The sequence below is a fragment of the Furipterus horrens genome, unplaced genomic scaffold (assembly GCF_987537825.1).
Source record: "Furipterus horrens unplaced genomic scaffold, mFurHor1.1.pri manual_scaffold_7, whole genome shotgun sequence".
In the NCBI taxonomy this organism is placed as follows: Eukaryota; Metazoa; Chordata; class Mammalia; order Chiroptera; family Furipteridae; genus Furipterus; species Furipterus horrens.
Window position 1 is genome coordinate 115,028,410 of NW_028327177.1, and position 27,264 is coordinate 115,055,673.

Consider the following 27,264-nt stretch of genomic DNA (forward strand, 5'->3'; position numbering starts at 1 on the left):
TAACCATTTTTAATGGAAGCTATAATACCAAAAAATTGGACAACTTAGACAAGACTTGTTGATATATGACATCAGCAGTGTGCAGTGCCAAGAGAAAAAAAGATCTTCAGAAGATGGCAAGTTCTAGCTATTACTTTACCAAACTATTAAAATTTTAAATTATAAGAAAAGCCTTACCAAATTAAGTGTACCAGAGGTTACAAAGAAATGGGATTGAGGAAGACTGGATTGTTTTTGTTTGTTTTTAATTATTATTTCTTTCTTTATTCATTTATTTATTTATCTTTAGAGAGAAGGAGAGAAACATCACTGTGTGGTTGCCTCTCACTCACGCCCCCAACTGGGGACCTGACGGGCAACCTAGTCATGCGCCCTGACTGGGAATCGAACCAGCGACACTTGGCTCGCAGGCTGATGCTCAATCCACTGAGCCACAGCAGCCAGGGCTGAATTTGTTTTTTTTTTTTAATTCAAAACATCTTTAGTAACTACAAACGTTATTTTATAGATGAATACACTAAATTTCTAAAATACATCAAATGACCTACCATGGCAACATAAGTTTCAAGGCTAGAAAAACTATCCCTCTACTTTCCTGACATTACTCTAAACTTAAGTCACAATATGGTCCTAGAATCTCAAAACTAATATATTGAACACATGATATTTGTGGCTTTCTAAAATAAGTTTTTAGGATTTTATTTTACAAGTGGAGAATGCACTTTTTAATTTTTTACTAAGATTTTCCACTAGAGATACAATTTAGACATATCTTCAATGCAAAAGAATCATCAAAATAGGAGAAAAGCATAATAACCGCCTACGAAGCTTCTCTTGGGTTACGGATCTTCCTCCCTTGTGACACTGAGAACATGAGTGATATGGGCGCTCACTCAGATAATGATTACACATGCATGTTTTTTATTGGTCTCCAAACCAAGGGAATTTGTACAACCAAGGCTTCCTAAGCCTTCATTATTTGTATGCAACTCCAGAGAAAACCTGTGAATCAATTTATGATTTAGTGGTCATGAGCAAGGAATAGTATCATACTCTTCCAGTGAATAAATATGTGTCAGTCATTTTGGAGGCACTTTAGGCCTCTTTTAATGCCCATTATCTGGGACAAAACCTTGTCAATACTAGGGAATCAAATTTAAATGCAATAAAGTATTCAGAAGGTAAACTATTCAATAGTCCTAATCTAGATGATTTTAGCCTAAATGTATCCCTTTGCTCCTCAATAAGGTACATTAATTCCAGATATATGTCCCATAGATGCAATGATTTCTTTTCCTTAGTCAGTGCAGAAATATAATATGTACTTCCTCAAAGTACCTTTATCTGTCTATCCATGAAAAACCTTCCTTTTGGTTGCCTGACTTTGAATATATAATTCACAAGTTTACAAACTTTTCCAATGACTACATTTCAGTTTGTTATCAGGAAGCATTTGAGAGAATGTTTTCATTTTATAGGTTAACCATTTTAAATTCATTGTTGGTCAAGTTAGTAGTAGTGGGCAGTTTTCTTGTAGAGAGCAATTCCAGAACAATGAGTACATGTCTTCCAGCTCAAATCTACAACCTGTGATTGTACCTCTTGTTCTTCTCTCTATATTTCAGGACCACGTACTGATTTATTGTCTGTGGCCACAAACCACAAAGGATTACTGGAAATAAAAAGTATATGTATAACATCAAATTGGTCCTTTCTTCCATCCCTCACAAAGGCCAAAACATTTCAATGGCTAAGTTTTCAATAAGATTTATAAATGCCCCAAATAATCCTTTGTGGTTTTCTTATTAGAATGAAGAATAATTGATTTAATTGAGGATGGAGTAACAACAAGCACCAGTTAAAAGTATTTTCAAAAAGTATAACAATTTAGCAAAAAATACACATCAATTGATGTTGTCCTACATTTTGTCAGTTTTTAAAATGACTTTTTTAATTGTAAAAGAATAGGCTTAAACATGAAAAATAAAATGTAATCCAGTCCATTGTCTACATCTTCTTCATCTTGGCCATAAGATCTTCCAAGCTTTCACCAGAATCTTCCACTGTTACCTCAGGTACGGAATCTTCTTGCTATCAACAAATGAGGAAAACATAGTGAAAAAATAATCATATACAATCCTTAATGCTTAGAAATATATAATCAGTAAGCTTTAACCATGTTCAACAAGTTTACAAAGTTTTCTTTAGTAAATATACCTTCTAATTTTTAGGAAAGACAAAGTCTTTTACTTTCCACATCAATCTTTTGATTAACAAGGCAGTAATTTCAATATTCCTGAGGTATCTACTGAAGTGGTACCTTTAAATGGTATTGTGGCTATTTTCATTTTATTAAAATCTTTTTTACTTCATCCATTAATGAGTGAACAAAACTATTTTATATTTACGCTTTCAAGCAGTTTAAATGTGCTGTGCTTATGTCCATATTAGCAATGAACTCCTCTCACACATCTTAATGCCTATAGTGTAAAATATCTAATACAGGAAATACTGCACTGGCATTATAAAGTAGGATGAAGATGAAACATAAACATTTTCTCTTATATGACATATACTTATGGTGAATCAGAGTCTAGATGTACCTTTTTGGGAATTGTATAGGCCACTGTAATTCCTTCAGGTAAGTTGGGAACTGGACCTGAAGAATTTTTCAGTTCCTCTTCTGAAACCTCAGATACCAACTCAATACCTGCAGAGTTAAAATGACCTTATAACAGTTTTAAAGGAACTTAATAAGCAATAATAACTCAAGACTTGTATAACATTAATTATAATTAGATTCCCCCTATAAAAGACATGTTTTATGCTGCCCTTTCAATTCATGAAAAGATTCCTACCCCACTCATTGTCTTCATGCATTATCTCTTCCTCTTCTTGAACAACCTCCTGTTTGGGCAGTGCTGCTACTTTTTTCTGTAGAAAATCAAACAGTATCAAAGTGTTTTTACTTGTTCTCAGTTCTCTGAAGCATTAATCAAGAATTTAAGCAGGCTTCTTATCCTACCAAGAGCAAAAAGGACTTTGCACAGAATTTTCATTTTTGAAGCATGATGAATAAATTAAAGTTTAAGAACCCAGAATCCAATTATCATTCCAAATCTAAATAATTTTTTCTTTTCTAAGTTATTATCCTATCCAATATGTTGTCCCATACATTCTGACAGTAACATATACCTTGTATTCTTCCTGCTGTTTCCTGCAATTTCTGTCATCACACTGAGGATTTGGCTTCATGGACATAGTAGGGAAAAAATCCTGCATTGCATTGTATCCAAGGTAAAAACTAACAGTACCAAAATTTAACAGAAACCTAGAAAAACAATCAAAGTAGACTTAAATAAATAAAAGGAGGAAAGTATTAAAAGAAAGTAATCACATTTTTAAAAAATAATTTGAAATAGGTAATTATTTTTGAAACAAGAAAACAAATTTATTATCTTGTTTACTGGGCATGGCTCATAGAAAATATTTGTTGAATGAAAGCAGAAAAGATTATTTTTTCATCAACCACAGAACTCTTATTTTTTTGAACGTCTAATAAAGATAAAATGCTGCCAATTAAACTACGGTTTGTCAACAACTCTAAGAAGCATACTGATTTCAGAGAGATTAAAATGTTGAAGTATATCTTAAAAATTCCTGAGATATGATCCTAAATCTAATTTTTAAATATTTTTACATATAACTTACTATAAGTTTATAATCTTAAAAGTACAGCTCAAAAATACTTGTATACAAAAGTCTTCACCCATGTAATTACTACCAGATCAAAACACAGAACATTTTCAGTATGCATAAAGCTGCCTGTGCTTCCTCCCAGTCTAATCTTGATTGTTTTTAGAAGCTTACATATAGAGGGAAAATCATGAATGTAAGATAAACAACAAAAGGAAAAATATTTGCAAATGTATGTTAATACACAATGAAAAGCAAAGAAGATGAGCAAATAATTCACAGAAAAAATGTTCAAATGATCACAAATAAAAAATTAAAAGAGATACCCATTTTTCACCTATCATATTGACCAAGATTAAAGTTTTATGATGGCCCTGGCTGGTTTAGCTCAGTGGATTGAGCGTCGGCCTGCGAGCTAAGTGTCGCTGGTTCGATCTTCCAGTCAGGGTACATCAGAGAAGGAAAACTCTGACTCCAAAAAACCTCCGCTGCCTTGCGGCATACCTCTTCAGGGGAAAGGCTAAGGGAGTAAACCCCGACAGAAAATCTGGAGCCGGAGTCCCTAAGGCGGTTCGACGTTGTAGTCAACACCGGCAACTCCTGCGGCGCACCTGAACCCAAGCTGTATTGACTCCGTCTTTCCCTTGGATCCTTCAGCTGCGAAGAGAGGGGGGGGTCTGCTGCATGGGCAACAGCTGGCCCTCCATATCACCCTGCCCAGGCTCTGTAGCTTCAGCGTCATCGCAAGATGTCGATTCAACACGGGAGGAGACAGATACCATGTCACTCCCGAGTCGGACTGCACAGCCATTCTCGGCCGTGCAGATAGACTCTTAAGAAGCTACACCATCGTCTCTCGAGACGGACGGCTGCCGACGACGACGACGAAAGTTTTATGATCTCAACTGATATCAAAGGTATGGGCAAACCAGGTACTCTACACTGTGATTGAAATGTGCAATCCCTTTCAAAGAGAAATTTAGTAGTACCTGTCAAACCAAATTTTACATAAACCCAGAAATACTACTCCTAACAACTAAAACTGTACAAAAATCTAGTATACAAAAATATATGACAAGATGTTTGCAGCATTATTAATAATAGCAAAAATTCTGTAAGTAGTCTAAATGTCCCTCAATAGGGGGCTTACTAAATATGACATCCGTAAGAGAAGACTTTACAGCTATGATTCTTTTCCCCCTTTTTGTGTCATTCTCTGAAATGTTTTGTTTAGACAGGGCCTAGTGAAGTTTGTACAAGCTATCTGCTCTTATATAAAATAGCTCTAGACAGCTGCCTTGAGAGTTCTTATGTATGCTGCTTACAATGCCTTGCCTGTAGTGGACACTTCTGCTGTCAGAGTGCATCCCTATATCACGTTGCAGTTTGTTCTTACTAGAGGTTTAGGAAACATAACTAAGCTTATTAAAGTTGTAAAGTGACAAAAAAAAGAAAATGGCCTGAGGGAACACCTAAAGGGATTCTACTTTTAATTGAGTGTGAGTTGATTCAAAACCTCTTTGATATTAATTCTAGCTGTGAAGAAACCTTTGTTCTATTTAGTTATAATTTAGATCAACAATTTTCAGCCAGTGTGCTGCAAGACTTTTTAAAACATACAGTACCTGACTATTTAGTCAGGGGCACTGACCTCTCTTCCCTGAGATCGTCAAATTAAAGAATGACAACAGTGAACACAATAATAACCATCCTGTGTGAATGAGTCAAAATTATACCCATTTATTCTGACTCCAAAAAACCTCCGCTGCCTTGCGGCATACCTCTTCAGGGGAAAGGCTAAGGGAGTAAACCCCGACAGAAAATCCGGAGCCGGAGTCCCTAAGGCGGTTTGACGTTGTAGTCAACACCGGCAACTCCTGCGGCGCACCTGAAGCCAAGCTGTATTGACTCCGTCTTTCCCTTGGACCCTTCAGCTGCGAAGAGAGGGGGGGTCTGCTGCATGGGCAACAGCAGACCCTCCATATCACCCTGCCCAGGCTCTGTAGCTTCAGCGTCATCGCAAGATGTCGATTCAACACGGGAGGAGACAGATACCGTGTCACTCCCGAGTCGGACTGCACAGCCATTCTCGGCGGTGCAGATAGACTCTTAAGAAGCTACACCATCGTCTCTCGAGACGGACAGCTGCCGACGACGACGACTGGAAAAAATATATTTTTTGGTGTGCCACAGAATTTCAGTAATTAGTTTATGTGTGCCACGAGATGAAAAAGCTTGAAACTCACTGATTTACATGGTATGGTTACTGGATATTTGTTTTGGGAAAACAGAAATATTACCCTGGTTAATGTTTAATCACATTAGTATTATTTTTAGTAAGAATTAAATCAAGATAGAGTGGTACAGGTGAGTTTATGCTTAAGTCTCCAACTTTGGTCAAACCTGTAAAGATTTATATTATTTGGTTAATGAGTCACATATAAATACACCAGTACCATTATAGCATTTAACAAGAGCTATCCAAATGCAGACAGTAACATAAACATGTTATGTGTATTAATATATTACACATATTAATATACAGCCGAGCCTTGAACAACACAGATTTGAACTGCACAGGGTTCACATATCCATGTTTTTAGTTTTGTTTTTTTTTCAGTAACTATATAGTCAACCCTCTGTATCCCCAGGAGCCTGCAGATGCAAAGGGCTGGCTACATGCATTGTTCTACATTACTATATATAAGGGATGTGAGCATCCTTGGATTTTGGTATCCATAGGGGTCCTGGAATCAATCCCCAGCAGATACAAATGGACAACTAGCTAAATCTGGGGGGAGTCAAAAGTTCTATGTGGATTTTCAACTTCGCAAGGATAAGTGCCCTTAACCCCTGCATTGTTCAAGGGTCGACTGTCCATTTAAATTATGTCTATTAAGGTATATTACATACAAATAAAAGGTATACAAATATTATACATAGTATATAAAATTAAAAATACAGGTATATTTAAAACTAAATTAAATACTTAGCTGGTAATTCCAGTACTTCAAATACTTCATGAAATATATTTTTATCAAAAGCAACAAGACTATTCAGGAAAATTAGTCTTCACTCACTTTAACACATTTTGTACCAAGATCCCAGCAACCACTCCCATAGTGGTAGGAAGACTGGCTGCACAAACACCTTCTCGTTTCAGAGTCTTTTCATCAATATTTGCCGCAACTACAAGTGGAGGGGCACACTACAGGAACAAATATAAAAGAAAATATATTTCAAAGAAAGGGAAAAAGTATATGTTCCAAATAGTATTCCATCATATTCAGTTTGTTTTTCTTTGAACTCTAATATATTTTCAATGCCCGTAGGAACTGCAGTACTTAACAGTGAGAAATAACCCAAAATGAATTATGCATACCGCAAAACAAGCAGATTCTCCAGGAATTATGAGCTGTATGTGCCCCGAAACTGCATTTTCACTGACTCCAGACTCCATCCATGTTTGTCCAAGTTCATTACAAGCCTTGGCAGAAACAAGTAACAATAAAAAAAAGAGCATAAAAGAGCAAGAAGTAATTTACCATAACTTCTTTTTATGAAAAACTGCGGTTGAGCTAAGTGGATTATCATGAATTTTTTTTTAAATTAATTTTCAGAATAAAAGAGATAAGTTGTAAATAATGGAATTTCTCGGCAACCGCCACTGTTTAAAATAAACTGATAGGTAAACAGTCAATAAATATCTATTTAATTAAACTGAAGCATAGTTTATTGAATTTCTTATTAATGCAAAACTTCATTTTTCTAAAATTATTTCACCAACAAAAAATGCAAAATGTCATTTGAAAAGCTGAAAACACAATAATTTAAAAGAAAAAGAATTTTTAATTTTGAGAAACCTTGTTTAAAAGGTAATTTATATGTATTCATACATTTACTTAAGAACAAAGTAACAAAAGTTAAAACCACAGTTGAGCAAGAATAACGGTATTATAAGATATTAATTTATTTTAAAAATTGTACATCACAAGTATCTATTTTATAGTTTCCTCTGCTGGCATAAAAGAGAGCAGGATGTTGAAGCATATGCCCCAACAGCAAGGCTAGACAGGTTCCACAGCCATCAAAATACATTTCAAAAGTAGGCCAAGGAAACATTAAAAATAAATATAACGCATTATAAAAGTTTAAGTGCATAACTATTTTTAGGATAGGGAATATACAGGAAAATAGATAAATCCATAAGTATTACATTTTACACAATTGGAATACTCACTGTATTTATTGTCATTCGAGCTTCAAAATTGTCCACACAGCTAAGAACTAGGTCAACAGGTTTTCCCTCTTCTAATCCACCATTACTTGGCAAAGAAAATAAATTTTATTTGAAAAAATAAATTAGGACACAAAATACATTCTAATTAGACTTTATTCAGTAACACATTGTTTCAGTAAATGATTAAGTATAATTACGATATACTAAGTACTTAATATTAAAGATCCAGTACAAAAAGAATGTTATGTAACTATTAATATAACAATAATAGTACAGTACTTCTTAAACAAGATGTACAAGGATGCAAGTATAAAGTCTGTTTACAAAAGTTACCATTTTCCTATCAGCTTTCAGACTTTTATTCAAATGAAATAAAAAATCAATTGAACACAATTTATTATTTCAGTGATGTTACAAGAGTCTGCAGAAAACCACTTTGAGATAGAAATATATTCTAGAACACAGAATTATAATTGAGAATTCCTTGTTCTACCATTATAATAGGGTTTTTTTTTTTGGATTTTGTTGTTACCATTGTATTTTGGACAATACATACTTTTTACTGAGCTCCCACTATATAAAAACTACACAAAAATTAACTGTTTTAATAACAAAAATACATTTCATTCTGCCAACTCCTTGAATTTTAATCATCAGTACCTTTTCTAATACTTTTTTAACTAAGATGGACATTGTGCAAAATATTCATAAATAAAATTTTACCTTATTCTATCCATGAAATGTTGAAAGTTTTCTACTGTGGTTATATTATAGTTGTGTACTTCAAAAAGAACATCAGGATTAATGTTCCTAAGTGGGGGAAAAAGGAATGATTATAAAAACTACTAGTAGGAATAGTAAGAGAAAGCCAGAAAAAAAAGAAAAGAAAAAAACACCTAAAGATCGCATAACAGAGATCAGAGAAACGGAATTCAAGCTATTCAGAGAAAATCCTAAGTACTCTTCTACCTCTTAATGTATAGATTATCAGAAGGCTTACAAAAATGTTCCCACAATCCATGTGCTAGAAATTAAGCCTGATCACCTCTGTTAGCTACAAAAGAGCTTCTTTGTTCTTTTATTCAATTCAGTACAAGTATGTTTGGGCCCACCACAAAACTTCCTAGAGTAAAAGGGTTGGCCTATTATGACCTTCAGGTCAAAGCTAGCCTGCTCCCTGTTTTTGTAAGGTCTGCAAGCTAAGAATGGCTTTTACCTTTTTAAATGGCTGCAGGAAAAAAAAAAAAGTCAAAAGAACAATTATTTCATGACATGTAAATATATAAAATGTTAATATCACAGCCCATAAATAGTTTTATTGGAGCAGAGCCATGCTCATTCATTTTTATATTGCCTTCAGCTGCTATTACACTATAACTGTATAGTTGAGCAGTTTTGAGAGAGATCGTACGGCCCTCAAAACCTAAATATTTACTATCTAGCCCTATACAGGAAAAGGTTGCCAACCCAGATCCAAGAGATAAGAGAATTCTTTGTATAAGTGAAACCTGCATTTAATAGAGAAAAATTCATGTTCATTTATACATTATGTTAACTCATACCAAATGCACAAAATAAGATTTCACTAGATATGGTCTTTTAACTTCTATTCCATTTACCTCAAAGTGTGTTCTGCTGCTTGAACTTTACTTAATCCTGCTTGATGAGGCTGGAAGAAAAGTCTATTCATATTGGCCAGTTCCACCTTGTCATAGTCAAAGAGTAGCAACTAAAATGAAAATAGTGGTATTCTGATGAAAAACATGACCAAGAATGAAACAATGGGCTTTACATTTAATGGGTTTAATAGTTTGACAGTAGTAATAAACTCTGAAACATTAGGTGCTGTATATTAACTCATTTAATGGTCATATGAGGTAAGAATTCAATACATAGATACTCGTCGTCGTCGTCGGCAGCCGTCCGTCTCGAGAGACGATGGTGTAGCTTCTTAAGAGTCTATCTGCACCGCAGAGAATGGCTGTGCAGTCCGACTCGGGAGTGACACGGTATCTGTCTCCTCCCGTGTTGAATCGACATCTTGCGATGACGCTGGAGTGTCCTCTCCAGTGAAGCTGAAGCTACAGAGCCTGGGCAGGGTGATATGGAGGGTCTGCTGTTGCCCATGCAGCAGACCCCCCCTCTCTTCGCAGCTGAAGGGTCCAAGGGAAAGACGGAGTCAATACAGCTTGGCTTCAGGTGCGCCGCAGGAGTTGCCGGTGTTGACTACAACGTCAAACCGCCTTAGGGACTCCGGCTCCGGATTTTCTGTCGGGGTTTACTCCCTTAGCCTTTCCCCTGAAGAGGTATGCCGCAAGGCAGCGGAGGTTTTTTGGAGTCAGAGTTTTCCTTCTCTGACATAGATACTATAATCCTCATTTTAGAAATGAGATAACTAGAGCACTTGCTCAAAAGCCACTCAGCTAATTGGTGGTGGAAAAGTGATTCAAATTCAGCGATTCTCAATCTGCACCCCAACTGTGATGCGGGACTGCCTCCTAAATGATTAATGTTCATTCCATTTCATTCCACTTTTTTGCTAAAAGCCAAGAACTCATTAAATAAATAAAATTTTAAATGAGATAAAAACAAATGCCATAACTTAAAACTATAGCACAGCATGACTCATTTTGTGAATATCACACTATATACCCATGCGATGGCATTATTCCAAAAATTACTAACCAACCACTTACTTACTGTTTCCTGCTATATATTTAGGCATGACAGTGCTACACCCATACACAACTTTAACACAGCCCAAAGATCCCATTTCTTATCAGTAACAAGAGGTTGGACCCAAAGATTTCCCAAGTCCTTTCCTTGATCTAAAATTCTGTGATTTTATAATACAATTCTCAGCATCCTAGACTTAACATAAAATCAAAAATGAAATTTTCTTCTTCTCAATACAGACAATAAAAAAAAAAAGTTAACCCAGCCCATAAAAACAACACCTAGGTAACCCTTAAAATCTTGCTAGAAAAGATATCACTCATGCCCCCTTTGATAATTTTCTAACACTATAGTCTCCAAGATATGACTTATTTAAGCTCATTCAACAATATTTATTAGATCAGGCCAAACATTAAGCATGAGTTTCGGCCTCATAGCTGGTTTAGGAGTAAGTTGCAGGAAACCCTAAATCTGGAGACAGGAGGTGTGACTCTGCCACGAATCAGCAGTGATCATGGTGAGTCACTTGCACTTTTTAGGCTTGTATCCTCATCTGTAAAATAAAGCAGCTGATCTGGATCTGGTGATCCAGGGTGCGCTGGGGATTACAGAAACTTTCAGGGACAAAAAAAATGGGCTTTGGGTCTCTAACATTCCACTTCCCTACTTAACCCCATGAATTAGCTTCTTATCTATTTTACACACCGGAGAACAGGTTTGAAACTTACCTATGTAGATCCTTAGCATACAACTTTAAGTGCACATTGGAATCACTTTGGGAGTTTAAAAAAAATACAGCTGTCTGGGTCCCATTCCCAGAAATTCTGATTAACTTATTATGAGGTGCAGTCCAGGTATCAGAATTTTTTAAAACTTCCCAGGTAATTCTAATTACAGGAGTATTTGATAATCATTGTTCTAAACACTTGATACTCAGAATGTGTCCTGGAATAATGTGCCCTGGGAACTTGTTAAAAATTCAAATTCTTAGGTCCACCTGAAACTTGTAGGATCAAAACCACTGGGGTAGGGTCTGGTAATCTGTGGTTTAATAAGCCTTCCAAGGGATCCTGATGCACACTCAAACCTGAAAACCAGGGACCCCCATGATCTGTACCATCCTTGGTCAGTCGGCCAGGGTACTTACATGAGCTATAAGCAACAGTTGCTGGCTTTTGTAAGCCTCTTCAAAGACTTTAAAATGTGAATGAACATGTTTTAGTATTTTGGTGTTCTCTATATTGATAAGTGTAGAAATTACTTTCTTTTAAAAATCTGGCACATGGAGTGAACCAACATATTAAAAAAACATTGATAAACTTTATGGGAAAATGAATGCTTTATCAAAATGACAAATTAAAGAATACTATTTTGTGGAAAGCTAATGCATTCAGCCACTATATATCTAACTAATGTCACAGACTCAAGTTTTGTAAGTCTAATATTGGTAGATTGATACCTGGAAAAAAGTTACTTCTCCTTCCTATCCACAACCTAAACCAATTTTAGAAAAAAATAAAAATAAATATATGGGTTTAAGAAATCTGGAGCATTCTCCAATTCAATTTCAAACACTTAAGTCCAAATTGTTTATACATTACCCCAAACAAAAAAAATTCCTGAACACAATTAGGTAGTTTTTATATAATCAGCATTAATATCGGCTTCCATTTTTGGTGGGCTTATGTCTTAACCCCTATGGGTAGAAAGAATAATCTAAGTAAATGCACCACAAATCAAAAAACCATTAGTAATAAGGGGGGAAAATCCTGATTTGTACCTGATTTACTCCCGCAGTGAGTAGCTGTCCACCTAATAGGCAAAGAGATATGTTTTTACCTTACCAATGCCACATCTCGTCAGCATTTCAGCAGTCACACTACCAACTCCACCGACACCTACTATTGCTACAGCAAAGGTACGGATTTTCTGTAAAATGCAAAATTATATGTCTTGGTTAATAAGTCTTCATCAAAAATTATTTTCATTTATTGAAATAATCTTCAAAAACTTGGAAAGGTTTGTCATACCTCATAGTCGCTTACAATTCCCATTCGTTTCAATGCCATCAGGCGGCTTAAAACAAAGAAAAAAAAATGTTTTAAAGGTTACAATCTTAGTGACATAGGTAAACATACCTCAGAGAAAATAGACGCCAGAATTAATCACTACTAATTCATTGAAGAGAAGAAATCTTTCAGCTGGGTTTTACCAGATGAAACTAAATCTCCGGCGCAGCTTTAAAAACACTAATGCCTAAATACCCTCCCAGCCCGTGCAACAAGTTTTTTTAAATTGAAAATAATTTTTCCTCGAAATTTCTAAGCTATAACTCCAGTGTCTTCTGTAATTTCATGATGTGCCTCAGCGAGAATCTATTTTTATCTATTGTGCTGAGTACTTTAGTGGATACTATCAAATTGCATACACATTTTTCAGTTCTGGGAAACTTCCTGGAAGAATTTAATGCTCTCCCTGTTTGATTCATTTTCCTGAACTATCTTTCTGGAACTCTTATTATTTGGAAGTTGGACCACTTGGACTGGTCCTCTACTCTTAATTCCTTTCTCCTATTTTCCATCATTTTAGTTTTCTGCTCTTATCTCTGGATTTTTATTCAACTTTATTTTCCAAGTTTTCTATTTTCATTTTGCCATTCTCCATTCTCAAGGATTCTTTTTAATCATCTGGGTTTTTGTTTTGTTTTTGTATCACTTTGTTCTGTCTCATTTATAAAATATCATCTCTCATCTGGGGATAATGATAATGTTGGGGATGTATTCCCCATACATAGTCTATTCAAGTTACTATTTTTATTTTCTTTCACAAGAGGAGCTTCTCTTATCCTTTGTTCTGCTCATATTTAAGAGCCAGACACTTACTAATAAAGGCAAAGATGTGGGCAATGCTTTTCTGACTTTGGGTTTCACTGCAGGATGATCTGGCTGGGCTATTTAGTTGAAACCCACAATGTCACTGTCTTCCAGTCTTCCTTTTTGGCTGTCAGACTTCCTAGAGAAGAATCTTTCAATTTCCAGCCTGAAAGGTGTATATGGCTGTCACTTTGGGTGTTAAGTGGAAGAGCAAGGCTGGGAGTCCTAGCATTCAGTATGTAAACAAAGACCTGCTTCAATTAATGGAAATCCTCTATTTTACTCTCTTTAATGAGTAAATCTCTAGTCTTCTGGAAGGGAAGAGGCATTAGCATTACCTCAGCTACAAAAAGTGAAGGAGGAAACCTGGGCTCTCTTTGTTCAACATACTTTCAACCATATCTTTTTTAGCCCTACCGTAAGCCCTTCTAGAAGTACCTGTGCTCAATCCTAAACCTTTGGGGAATTCTGTGATGTAAACTGGATTGTAGGCTTAAGAGTCAACTTCATTAGATCCATTAAATCAGTTATAAGTCATTCATCCCTTTTCTAGTTTCTAAAATTTTGCTACTAAAATCTTCAAGTACAGGGTCCCACCCATCCCGATTATTAACAGAAACCCTCTACTGTCATTTTGGTGGGACTGGGTAGACAGTGATAATAAATGCCTGTGATCAATCTGCCATCTTCATCTTGATGACGCTCTTTAATCTACATAAATATCCCTGAGAAGAATGTATTACAACCTCCTTTTATAAATGAGGGAGAAGATTCAGGTTCATTAACTTGACCAAGATCAGCTAATGGCAAACAAGTATTCAGAGCTGGGTTTTTAAACTAGCATTTGAAACTAAGTTTTCTAATTTTAGAGCCTCAGCTCCCCTTTTGATTTTCTCCACATGCTTATGATTATATTCTATTCCACATAATTTTACAGTTGTTTGTGTTATTTGATCATTATTGAGTCTCCCAAATAAAGCAAAAGGTCTTTTAAGGGAAGAGGCTTTACATTTCGTTTGTATCACCTGATGTTGAGCACCTACAAACCCCAGTCCTATATTTTTTCATAATCCTGTACTTTACTATAATTCTTACCACTCATGTTGCAATACCATATTTAACTTTCTAATTATCTCACATGCATCTTGTAATCTCTGGAAGGAAATGATCACGTTTACTTTATATTCCTCAGTGTCTGTGCATAAGAAATATTCAATAAATGGTAGATAGTATCATCCAGGAGGGATAAAGATGAAAAGATGCTCACTAAATGTTTGCTGAGCGAACAATTAAAAAAAATTAAGGCTGGCCTTTATTAAATTTCCATGTACTAGTGAAGAGCTCTGGATGACAACCCCCATCTCTTATGTAGCAATTTTAATAAAGACAAATGGTGCAAATAAGATAGAAAATATTAAATGTTTATATCTGAGTTCTGAAAGTTTGTGACTATTACAATGTCAATGGATCGTCTCACATTAAAATAGTGCCTGAAAGATTATTCTAAATATGTGATTTCATTCTTGAATGGAATAATTTCAAAATATTCATTTGTAAAATTACAGAATGTCTAAGGATGCCAAATGGACTAGCTTCCACTAATTCTTATTAGAGATGTCAGTTCATGCTTATTCAAACTCTAAAAATTTTGGATCATAAACCCTTCATATTTGGCAACATAGTCAAAATACATGCACCCCGTCAATCACATCTCAATGAAATTGAAAGAAAAAGGAAAAGAAGTAGAATTAAGACAACATGCTAATTTATTAGGTCTGATGAATGAGGGAAAAGCAAGAATCTGGCATGATTTCATTTGATTTGGGTGAATATGAACTCTTCTGTAATTATGGAACAATTAAAATTTTGTTGGGTTTTTGTATTATAAGTATCATAGTTAAAATATTTGTACCTAAATACTAGTCTGCATTTTAGGTTGGTTAAGAAAAAAAATAGCATGCACTCCAAAACTTCCTCTGAGGCTTTATATGTCATAAATAAATAAAAACTTTTAAAAAATCCAAACTCTCCTGCTCTTTAAAGAGCAACAATGACATCTTCCCTGTGTCACCTACCTTAAAAACTATCCAAGTTTTAGCCACACTACTTAGTGGCTTATTATTACTGGGGAGACAGTACCATGTGAATTTTGGAATAAAATAAGTCTAGCGCCAGTCCAGGCTTTATTATGTACGACTAGTTCCTCGACCTGAGGCAAGTCACAACAGCTCTCTAAGCCTCAATTTTGTCATCTATAAGATGGGATAAAATAGTAGTGGCCATCTCTATGGTTGTGATGAGGAAATGCATGAGCGACAACGCATGAAAAGTGCTTAGCAGGTAATGAAAGCTCAGTTAATGTTGTTAGCATATGCAACTGAGCAATAGTCTTGTACAAAGCTTAGCATGCACAAGCTGTTCTAAGAATTTTACACATACTGACGTTTCCAATCCTCACAACTCCGACACAGACAGATATTACCATTATCCCCACTGTACAAGTGAGAAGTTAAAGCAGACAGGTTCATAATTCGCCCAAGGTTACTCAGCTAATAAGAGCTGGGATTTGAATCCAATTAATCTGACTCTAGAGTCGTTCCTCTTAACCACTGCGCTGTATTCAGCCTGCTGAATTAACAAACTTTAGGAAACGGAGAAAGGAGGAAGGGGCTGAACTCTGGTAAATTCCAATGGCTTTAGAACTAATCAAGCTCTCCCCACCACACCCCCAACTTAAGAAACATTGAGAAGCCTTTAAGAAATTCGAAGTTTATGTTTAGTGGGTTTTACATTTGATGTCATCTTCGGTAAGTTGCTACTATGGATTTTATGAGGCTGACTAATATGTCAGGAGCGGTAGAAAACCGGATACGTGTACTGGGCAGGTACAGGAGCAGTACCATATGGCTGAGTCACTTGTTTGGATTTTTGTTTTGTTTTGTTTTTTAAGAGAAAGAACATCTTTTGAGCTGTACTAAGGTTTGGCCTTGCCTTTTGGGGGCCAGGACCCCCAGGACAAGACAAGGGACGTGGGATGCCGTGTGAGCTGGACGAAAGGGGAGCGCTTCACTTGAGGCCACACGGAGACTGTGATCTCGCCCCCCGCCCCCTCGCTCGCCTCCGACCTACAGTCACCTGTAGGGGTTGGAGTCCACCACCTCGGGGCTCATCTTCTCGATGCGGGCCCGGCCGCCGCCTCCGTAGCCGCCCTCCGGGGCCAGCCGGCTTCTTTCTTGGGCCAGTTCTCGCTCCAGCTCCTTAACCCGCTGCTGCAGCCGTTCCGCAGACTGGGCCATGGCTGGGACTCCGGCCGCCACCGCTCTCAGCCCCGGCCGTCGCCGTCGCCGCCGCCCCACGCTGACAGGTCTGCTGGGCTCGTAAGGGGTATATATAAGGTGGCACCCAGCGGCCTTCCTAGCCCAGAACCCTGGGGAAGTGCTCCCAACGCATCACTGAAGGACACGTTTCCGCCACTCCCTCAAGTCTTCTGCAGTACCGGTTCCGGCTGCAGTCATCCCACCCCCTCAGGAAAAAAGGCTAAAACAAACAAACAAAAAACCCCAAAAGCCCCTTCTCGCTTTCTTTGAGTGGTCCTAAGAAACCAGGCTGCAGCAGAGCTGGGGTCCTAAGTGTCCAGAGTGGGCGGCCGGCGATGTTGCCTTTTTAATTGGGCGGCTAGGAGAAACACCGGGACCTTTTATTCCTGGGCTTTACGGCCTGACGGGCGCTTTTCTGAGCCGAACCCTATAGGTCTTCCGCCTGCGGGTGCAATAAATTTAGAGGTAGAAGAGACCTCTGCGTTCTTATTTGCCGCTAACAACTAATGCACCTTTGCCGTCTTTAAAATTGAGGACCCCAGTTCTGAGGCTGACTTCTAATTTAAAATTCTAACACACAAACACGTAAGCGGTCCTTCGGGCATTGCCCGACTGGAGCCGAAATCACCCGAGTCAGCTGACCAGTGTTGCTCAGCAACAGTGCCTAACGGGTGTGTGATTGGCTGGCGCCAGGGGCGCGTGGGAGCCTCGCGCCCGGCCTCGCCCCCGGCCTCGCCCACTGGCCATAAAGTACCAATTCCCCACTCCCGAAGGATCTGTGGATTCCGCGTCTCCGTGGCCAGCGGCGACAGTCGTGGAGACTCGTGCCTCCCGCAACCCAAAAATGGCCGAGGTGCTGCCTCAGCACAATTTCGACTGTAGGTCTCTGGAGGCCTACCTCAACCAGCACTTGCCCGGCTTTGGGGCCGAGCCCGAGGCCAAACTGACCGTTGCCCAGTACAGGTATCGACGCCAGCCTTCTCCAGTAGAAACAAATCTGTGCACTGTGCTTTTATTCCTTTGGCCTTGGGTGGGTTCCCGATTTCCCCCACCCCACTTTCTTCTCCTGTAATGACTCACTCTGCAGGCAGGAGCTTACGTCACCCGTCCTTTGCATTCTATTTCCAATTCGCGGGCAATAATGGAAGCGGTCGTAGCCACGGTTCCAGCTATAAGAAGGAATCTTTGTTAAAGGATACAATTTATGTACATCGAAGATTCACTGAGGCTTGTAATTTCTGTGGGATATAAAGAGGCCTTCTTTCAACTTTTGTCCTATAACCATTATTAGCTCTTTCCTTTTCCCCCCTGAGAAACAAGTTAAGTTCCTTTATAACTGGCCATATTCTCGGAGGCTGAGTTAACGGCACCAGCTGGGGAATCCGAATTCTACTGCTAGATCTTCCACTTGGCAAATGACGGCACCACTTGGGGCTTTAGTTCTTTTCAAAGTGAGGGAATGGAACTGAAAAATGGTCCTGGGAAGACTGTTCCCTGTTAGGGTGGCCAGTGCCATGGGCTGTGAAAGAATTCACAAAGAGAAGAAAAGGCAGAGAGCATAGTTTTATTCCCTTTCCAAGAAGAGAAAGGGGCTGGTGTGAAGAGATACACCAGCTGCTTGGAAATGTAGGGGCTTTAAGTTTTTATTGGGTGAAAAAGAGGGAGGGGATGGAGCTGGGCAGTCATAGCATTTAGCTGTAAATCATGAGGTTTCAGGCTGATTGTGCAGGCTTCAGTTTGTTTTGCTCTTATCTTTGGGTTCAGGGTCCAGGCCGGTATGTCTTGTTCATATTAAGTTTCAAAACACCTGTGTGGGGATTCTTTTCAGTAATCTTGTCCTGAGAATAGAGGCTCAGAGAAACAACAGTTAATTATGCTTGGCAGGCTCAAGGGAATAGATAGCTCTGGTAAAGAGGGCCTGAAAGGGGCTTTCTGTCCTTTCATTCCTCACCTAGAATCTGGCCTTAGTCTAATGTTTTATAATAGAAAATAAATTTTATTCTAAAAGTAGCATTTTGATAGAGAGGTAGAGAAACAGTCCTGGCTTCCAGAAAATTATTATAGATCTCCCACTTGCTGACTGGAATTTAAATATGTTACATAAACTCTCTGAGAATGTTTCCTAATCTGTATTAAATAACCACCCATCTGAGTAATCCTGAAATTAAATGAAGTATTGCGTTGTAGGTGAAAGGTCTTAAACATTGCAATAGAATTATATACCAGTAGCATTTATCACTAGCATTTATATTCATGATCAGTGAAAATAAAAATAATGGCAAAGGAGATGGGTCAAATAGAGTTTTGAGTTACAGAATTAAAAGGACCCGATAGAAAATGTAGGATGAAGGAGAAGGTGAAATTAAAATAGAGCCAAGGCTTCTAGCCTAGAGGTCTTGTGTTGTAACAAACTAAAACATATCAATGTTCAAATTTCAACTATTTCATTTATTATGGGAATCTGGACAAGTTATTTAACGTTTTTGAGCATTGAGTCCTCCTTTGGTAAAAAGAGGATAGTAATATTTATCTCCTAGAGTTGTTGGAGAATTACCTAACTGAAAGATACTTAATTCTGAATTAGGTTGAATGTTACAGAAATCAATTTGTGCTTGATAAAGTTGTGCTTGATAAATGGAATTAGTTGTGGCATAAATAGTATAGGCATACTTTGGTTGCGCTTAGCTTTATTTCACGTCTCAGGTGTTGTGTTTTCTACAAATTGAAGGCAAGACCTTCCACCATCAAAAAGATTAAGACTTGCTTTATTGCTATACTCACTTTATTGCAGTGATCTGTAACTGAACCCACAATATTTCAAAGGTATGCCTATATACAGGATATGGATGGAACGATCCCACAGAAAATACACATTTATTCCCAAGACACATGGAAAAGTTTATGAAAATTGAAGACATGTTAGGCCATAAAGGAAGTTTTAAAATTTTTGAATATCAATTTTTAAAAATCAGAGTATAAATGCCAAAAGTTTAGTAATCAACTGAAGAAAGACTGCTATCAGATACATGTTTAGAAACTAAATGACTCATAGAAATAAAAAAGCCAGTCAGTAATCTACAGATTATGAGTGTTTATTAAAGTTCAGTATGCAAAAATCAATTGCATTTCTGTACTTTAGCAACAGTTAAAATGTAATCTTCAAAAAGGTACAATTAATAGGCTCATCAAAAATATAAATTGTCTAAGTATTAATCTAATAAAATATGTGGGAGACCCTTACAGAGAAAATTATAAAACATTGTTAGGATCTTAAAAATAATTAAATTGAGAGATGCCACTATTTATGAATAAAAAATTTCAATAGTACATTTCTTTGTTGCTAACTGATACATAGATTCAAAACAATGACAATCAAAATCGTAATTTGTTTTTCTAATTTGAGAAATTACTCCTGAATTTTATGTGCAAGGGAAAAGGGCTAAGAGTACCAAAAACACTTCCAAAGAGAAACAAAATAAGAAATTTGAATTAAGAAGGCATAATATTAACACAGAAATAGACCAATAAAATCATAAAATGTCCACAAAAAGATCCACGTATCCATAGAATTTTGATATATGACAATGCTGGCATCAAGAAACAGTATGTGTCAGGGAGGACTTTTCAATAAATTATACAGGTATAACTTTTATTTGTATGAAAACATTGAAATTAGACCCTTTCATTACTCTTATCTCACAAAGTTCCAGGTGAATTAGTGTTGAAGGCAAAACTAAAAACTATTTGGAGGGCATATAGGATATGATCTTTAACTTTGGAGTAGAGAAGAAAATCTTTAAAAAGACAAAAGCACAACCATTAACGAAATGATTGATATGTTTTCAATGAAAGACACCTTAAAGAAAGGGAAATTAGGGAAAAAATTGGGACAACTGTAAAAGAACAACAATAAAAAAAAGGCAAAAAAAGTGAAATTAAAAAAATGTTTGCAGTATATGTAAATAATGGATAAAAGATTCATAACCAGAATATATAAAGAACTCCCAATAGCCCAACAGGAAATGCTCAAGGTCATTGCACTGTAGTAATGAGGAAAAGGCAGATTGAAACAATGAGATACCATATCACACCTCTGTATTGACTTTTTTTTTTTTAATATGACAATTTCAAACATTGGTCAGGATATGGAGCAACAGGAACTCCTATCCACAGTTGGTGGGAACATGATTAGCATAACTACTTTGGAAAACAATTTGGTATGATCTTGTAAAGTTGAATGTGGAAAGTTACATGCCCCGTGACACAGCAATACTATTCTTAGGTATATGCTCTTGAGAAATTGTTGTACTAGGGTATCAGGAGGTAATCTACAAAAATGTTCATTGCACTGTTTGTGATAGTGAAGATACAGGAAATGATACAATGTTCATCAGTAGCAGAATGGATGAATAAATTTAGTATATTTATATGATGGAATACCATACAGCAGTGAAAATGATTCAGCTGCAGCTATATACAACAACACAGAATCAAAAAGTGGACAGCTGAGCAGTATATTGTTTAAGGATCTAAACTTCAAGGAAAAGGTAAATTTAACCTTTTGGGTGCCAATAAATTTTCCCAAAAGTGCCAGCGTCACTCCCAGCAATACTTTTTTTCGATGGCTATAAATGTAAATAACAATGGAATAATTCGTATTTTTTGTTCTCTTTTTTTTGTACCTCGGGTTATATATTGAAATAACTTTTTCTCATGTTGGCCCAAATTTCAAATTATGCATGACACTCAAAGGGTTAAATATCAGGACAGTAGGTATTCTGAGGGGAGGGGCACACAGAGGCTTCAGAGATTCAGTAATTTTCTTAAACTGGGTAGTGAGAACACTGGTGTTTGTTGTATTATTATTCTTTATCCTTTAAAATTTTTGTAAATATCCTTTTTTACCTATGCCAAATTTATCTTTTGAATTTGCAAAAAATTAAATCATATTGGAAATACAAAATATTTAGAATTAAATATTGAAAGCATTTTATAGCTTGATACAACAAAATTTGTGTTTTGCTGCTAAATGTCTAATAGGTACCTGGCACCGCTCCAATCACTGTGGATGTAACAAACAAAACATCTTGCCTTCTTGGAACTCTCCTTCTATCTGGAGAACATGGACAATAAATAAAATCACTTTCTAAATATTACAATGTAGGAGAAGGTAATATGTGTTGTGGAGAGAAAGGAGAATAGGCAATGTTTGGGGTGGGGAAGGAGCAGGAAGACTTCACTGAGAAGGTGACATTCAGGAAAGACTTGAAGGAGATGAGATGAGCCATGCAGTTACCTGGGGGAGAACATTCCAGGTGAGGGAAACAATAGCAACAGCAAAAGCTCTGAAGGAAAAGTGCACCCAGTGTGGTAAGGGAATACAAGCCAATGTTTCCAGCGTAGCGGAAGCACGGACAATAGGTTTCTGTTGGCCCTCACTTGGAGTTGAGATGGGGAGAGATTAGGGTTTTGGGGCAGAGGAGGGACTGAGTTGTCTCTTAAAACAAAACCTTTTCCTATTGTGTTTAACTGAAAGGGGCAAAGTCAAGGAGACCAGTTTAGAATATAGTGCAGTGATCCACCAGAAAAATGTTAGTGGCATGGATCTGGATGGTAGTGTAGAATAAGTGCAAAGTGATCATAGTTTGGATTTATTTTACTGACTGATCAGATGTAGAGGGATGAAAGAAAAAGAGAAGAGAGGATTAGTATTCCATTTTTGTCTTGGTAACTGGAAGGATGGAGTTACCATAGAATAAAACAGGTAACTATAGAGAAGCAGATTTGAGGGAAAATGTCAGAACTCAGTTTTGGAGTGTTAAGTCTTAAGATACCTTTTAGACATCCAAGTGGGCTGTACAGTAAACAAATATATGGTTGTGGAGGTCAGGGCAGAGGTCTGGACTAGACATGTACATTTAGGAGTCATTGACATAGAAAAAGTATTTAAAGCCATGAGATCATAGCGCTTACTTAGACAATGAATCTACATAAAGAAAGACACCTAGAAATTTATCCCAGGTACCCCAATATTAAGAAGTGGAAGAATTAAGGAGGGGGCTGCAAAGGAGCATATGAAGGTGTGACTGGAGAAGCAGGGGAAAATCATGGTTTGGTACCATAATAGTAGTAGTAACCTTGAAAAAAGTAGTTTTGATGGAAAGATAGGACTGAAAGCTTGATTGAAATGCATTTAAGAGAAAATAGGAAAGGGATGGAGCAGGGAGTATAAACAACTCAAGTTTTTCCACAAAGGGGAATAAAAATGTTTTAAGTATAGGGAGAAGTGGGGTCAAGAGAAGTCATTAAAAAAAAATGGCAGGCACTGAGTAAGGTACTGTCTTCTACCTGTGTTAGTTATAGGTTCTCCAGCTGCCACTGTATCGCCATCTGCTTTTTACCATCCAAAAACGCATTGTTCTGAGCTTCTGGTAGCACCAGCCTTGGCTTTCCAACATTGAAATAGATGTATTTTCATTTTGTGTGTCTTCTGACATTTCAGTAGGATTTGGGAAAGAAGGAAAATATATCTTTGTAAATGACCTTTCTTTCCTCTTATCTAGATCAGGACAGTCCAATCCAACCTTTTATCTCCAGAAGGGCTTTCAAGAATATGTACTCAGAAAAAAGCCACCTGGCTCACTTCTTCCTAAAGCACATAAGGTATGGTGTACAGCTGTAATAATACATTCTTTGTTGACAAATAAATGCATTTTATAAACATAAACACCCATTTAAATTGCTTTTAAAAGTCATCTCATGACTTAAATAACAGAGAATGCATTTTATTTCTTAGATAAAAATAGTACTTGAATTATGTTTCCCATTTTTGTTTTGAAAAAAGATCTGAGGCTGAAATTAAGTCTCTCTTTAGACTATTAATCTTGTACAATACCCAGTACACTTACGGATTTCATTCCTTCTTGTACAATTGGCCAGAAATATAGTCATCCAGTAAGCCCTGGCTGGTTTGGCTCAGTGGATTGAGCGTCGGCCTGCGAGCTAAGTGTCGCTGGTTCGATCTTCCAGTCAGGGCACATCAGAGAAGGAAAACTCTGATTCCAAAAAACCTCCGCTGCCTTGCGGCATACCTCTTCAGGGGAAAGGCTAAGGGAGTAAACCCCGACAGAAAATCCGGAGCCGGAGTCCCTAAGGCGGTTTGACGTTGTAGTCAACACCGGCAACTCCTGCGGCGCACCTGAAGCCAAGCTGTATTGACTCCGTCTTTCCCTTGAATCCTTCAGCTGCGAAGAGAGGGGGGGTCTGCTGCATGGGCAACAGCAGACCCTCCATATCACCCTGCCCAGGCTCTGTAGCTTCAGCTTCACTGGAGAGGACACTCCAGCATCATCGCAAGATGTCGATTCAACACGGGAGGAGACAGATACCGTGTCACTCCCGAGTCAGACTGCACAACCATTCTCTGCGGTGCAGATAGACTCTTAAGAAGCTACACCATCGTCTCTCAAGACGGACGGCTGCCGACAACGACGATAGTCATCCAGTGAATATTTTTTTAAAGCTTTTACTTATTTACTGTTAGAGGGCAAGGGAGGGAGAAGGAGACAGAAGAAACATTGATATGAGAAAGAAACATTGATTGGTTGCCTCTTTTACATGCCCTGACCTGCATGCAACCCAGGCATGAGTCCTATCTGGGAATCGAACCAGTGACCTTTCACTTTGCAGATGACACTCAACCAAATGAGCCATACCAGTCAGGGTTCCCGTGAATATTTTCAGGGCTACTCATTTATAGATGTTTTGTACTTGGGTTATGTATTTAAATTATGTTTTTAAAAGCACATTATATCTTATAACAATATCTGTTCATTGAATTGTTTTAAAAGATTTGCTATGATAATCCCCTGATCTTTTGCTGATAAAAAGAAATATTTGAATACTAATTTTATAGTATTATTTAAATATTAGACTTAGACTTACAAAAGGTTTTTTTTTTTAATTGGGTCTTTCTGTTTTCAGAAAACATTATCTATGAATTTTTAGAGAAGAAAACAGAATACAGAAATCAAAGTCCTGGAGAACACTAAAATTTATAATTAAAGTATTATATTTTTTTTTATTTTTTTTTAGTGAAAAGAAAAAGAATGGTTTATTTAACAGTTATAGATTTAGTTATTTGTGGACTTCTGTTGTTAAGTCTTATATTCCTTAAAACACCTATAAACACATATCCTTGCTTCCCCCCTACCAAACCAGGCTAGTTTTAGAAAAGTTAGAGAAACCGTTTCTCTACTTTCCAAAGACAGTTCTGCTTTACCAGCAGCTGCCAATCACTCAATTCTGATTGGGGAGGTCCTTTCTGTGCTGTGGTGCCCTCCAGCCCTCAATGCAGAATCACCTGGATTCTCAGCCTCCTTGTAAACTGCCTTCTTCCTGCAAACCGCATGGATCTCCTCTCCTTCTCAAAACCGCATGGCGAGAGCCTCTTAAAGTGGCCTGGAGACCCCTTCTTCAAGCCACATGGAGGGAGCACACAAAAGCGAGCTAAAGTATTATTATAATTATGTATAATAGGTGTTTGCCAGGCCCAGCTGACTTCCTAGGCCATTAAGGAGTGGGCTTAATATCACAGTAATGGAAAATACTGATTTTGATTTTCTCGATCATATTCCTAGAAACATGAAGTAGCTTGGATGCTTAAAATCAAAAAAGTTGGGTAACTTTTATTAAGCCTCAACATGGCATGGCTGAGGCTTAATCTCTATCAAGAGATTAATGGAATGTTACAGAGCGGAGAGAGTGGGGAGGCTGCGTCTGGCTCCCGCTCTCACAGCCATTGCAGTACGTTGAGCTCCATAGAGACAGCACTGGGGCAAGCGCGAGCCGGACGGGCACTGGGCGACTCTGTGCTCGCTGAGGAAAAATAATCAAACATGGGCAAAGGAGATCCTAAGAAGCCGAGAGGCAAAATGTCATCATATGCTTTCTTTGTGCAAACATGCCGGGAGGAGCACAAGAAGAAGCACCCAGATGTTTCAGTCAACTTCTCAGAGTTTTCTAAGAGGTGTTCAGAGAGGTGAAAGACCATGTCTGCTAAAGAGAAAGGAAAATTTGAAGACATGGCAAAGGCGGCAGACAGGGCCCATTATGAAAGAGAAATGAAAACTTATATTCCTCCTAAAGGGGAAACAAAAAAGAAGTTCAAGGATCCCAATGTACCCAAGAGGCCTCCTTCAGCCTTTTTCTTGCTTTGTTCTGAGTATCGCCCAAAAATCAAAGGAGAGCATCCTGGCCTATCCATTGGTGATGTTGCAAAGAAGCTGGGAGAGATGTGGAATAACACTGCTGCAGATGACAAGCAGCCTTATGAAAAGAAGGCTGCTAAGCTGAAGGAGAAATATGAAAAGGATATTGCTGCATACCGAGCTAAAGGAAAGCCTGATGCTGCAAAAAAGGGAGTTGTCAAGGCTGAAAAAAGCAAGAAAAAGAAGGAAGAGGAGGAAGATGAAGAGGATGAGGAAGAGGAGGAAGATGAAGAAGAAGATGATGATGATGAATAAGTTGGTTCTACCGCAGTTTTTTTTTTCTTGTCTATAAAGCATTTAACCCCCCTGTACACAACTCACTCCTTTTAAAGAAAAAAATTGAAATGTAAGGCTGTGTCAGATTTGTTTTTAAACTGTACAGTGTCTTTTTTTGTATAGTTAACACAATACTGAATGTGTCTTTAGATAGCCCTGTCCTGGTGGTATTTTCAATAGCCACTAACCATGCCTGGTACAGTAAGGGGGTTGTAAATTGGCATGGAAGTTTAAAGCAGGTTCTTGTTGGTGCACAGCACAAATTAGTTATATATGGGGATGGTAGTTTTTTCATCTTCAGTTGTCTGATGCAGCTTATACGAAATAATTGTTGTTCTGTTAACTGAATACCACTCTGTAATTGCAAAAAAAGTTGCAGCTGTTTTGTTGACATTCTGAATGCGTCTAAGTAAATACAATTTTTTTTATTAAAAAAAAAAAGATTAATGTCAAAAAAAAAAAAAGTTCTATTTGTCTCTCTTTTTGATAGCATCCTACCAGAAAACATAAGAACATAATGCTCTCAGTTCAAGGATCTGGAGTACTTTGTTTCAGCTCCCTTTATTTTTCCCAAGTCTACATTGAAAAAAAGCAAGGCTCCCACACTGCCATCCACTTTGTGACTCCCCACCACCATGCCAACCCACCCCCATTCCCAAGCAACAAGGTGGTTATAAACACTTCTTTCTACAGCCATTGGCACTACTGGCTTCTCTCACCTTGGTCATGGATTTGGTCACTTCCCTGCCGTAGTTATTGCAGCAGCACCTGTGTATCCCTGCTGTCAAAGTGAGCTGCATGGTTGCTTCTCCTTATGAGTGATAAGTCACCACTGCCTGAGCCTGGGGCAAGGGGGCTTTGCATGCAGATGAGTTTGCATCCCAGTTCTTCTGTAAGCTGTGTCCTCGGGTCCTGAG

General features: G+C 37.6%; 2 protein-coding genes and 1 pseudogene across 3 annotated transcripts in view; 2 read left to right on the top strand and 1 right to left on the bottom strand.

Moving 5' to 3' along the window:
- Nucleotides 1-451: 451 nt before the first annotated feature.
- On the bottom strand, nucleotides 452-17,243 carry UBA5 (ubiquitin like modifier activating enzyme 5). Of its 2 annotated transcripts, none has more exons than XM_090284332.1 (12): nucleotides 16,621-17,243; nucleotides 12,643-12,688; nucleotides 12,452-12,541; nucleotides 9,556-9,665; nucleotides 8,660-8,746; nucleotides 7,937-8,021; nucleotides 7,079-7,183; nucleotides 6,777-6,904; nucleotides 3,196-3,331; nucleotides 2,859-2,934; nucleotides 2,604-2,728; nucleotides 452-2,091 (listed from the first exon to the last, which is right to left on the bottom strand). In XM_090284332.1, exons 1-12 carry the CDS (start codon nucleotides 16,779-16,781, stop codon nucleotides 2,008-2,010), a joined length of 1,233 nt encoding a protein of 410 aa, XP_090140458.1. In that variant the 5' UTR covers nucleotides 16,782-17,243; the 3' UTR covers nucleotides 452-2,007. The 2 variants fall into 2 exon arrangements, with proteins under 2 accessions (XP_090140458.1, XP_090140459.1); XM_090284333.1 differs by having other exon boundaries at nucleotides 2,604-2,710; nucleotides 16,621-17,221.
- The window catches only part of ACAD11 (acyl-CoA dehydrogenase family member 11), an 80,330-nt gene continuing 69,845 nt past the window's right edge, over nucleotides 16,780-27,264 (top strand). The window contains exons 1-3 of the mRNA XM_090284943.1: nucleotides 16,780-16,862; nucleotides 17,496-17,765; nucleotides 23,366-23,465. Coding sequence (XP_090141069.1) covers nucleotides 16,780-16,862; nucleotides 17,496-17,765; nucleotides 23,366-23,465 — 453 coding nt within the window. The remainder of the gene's footprint in view (nucleotides 16,863-17,495; nucleotides 17,766-23,365; nucleotides 23,466-27,264) is intronic.
- Nucleotides 25,685-26,421, top strand: LOC150005106 (high mobility group protein B1 pseudogene; annotated as a pseudogene).

What these genes read in the sequence shown, in the direction of transcription:
- UBA5 (XM_090284332.1), bottom strand. Translation starts at nt 16,781, where the DNA reads ATGGCCCAGTCTGCGGAACGGCTGCAGCAGCGGGTTAAGGAGCTGGAG. An exon ending in GTGGACTCCAACCCCTACAG is followed by an intron (nt 12,689 to 16,620) that starts GTGACTGTAGGT and finishes CTTTGTTTTAAG; the next exon opens with CCGCCTGATGGCATTGAAAC. An exon ending in GAATTGTAAGCGACTATGAG is followed by an intron (nt 12,542 to 12,642) that starts GTATGACAAACC and finishes TGCATTTTACAG; the next exon opens with AAAATCCGTACCTTTGCTGT.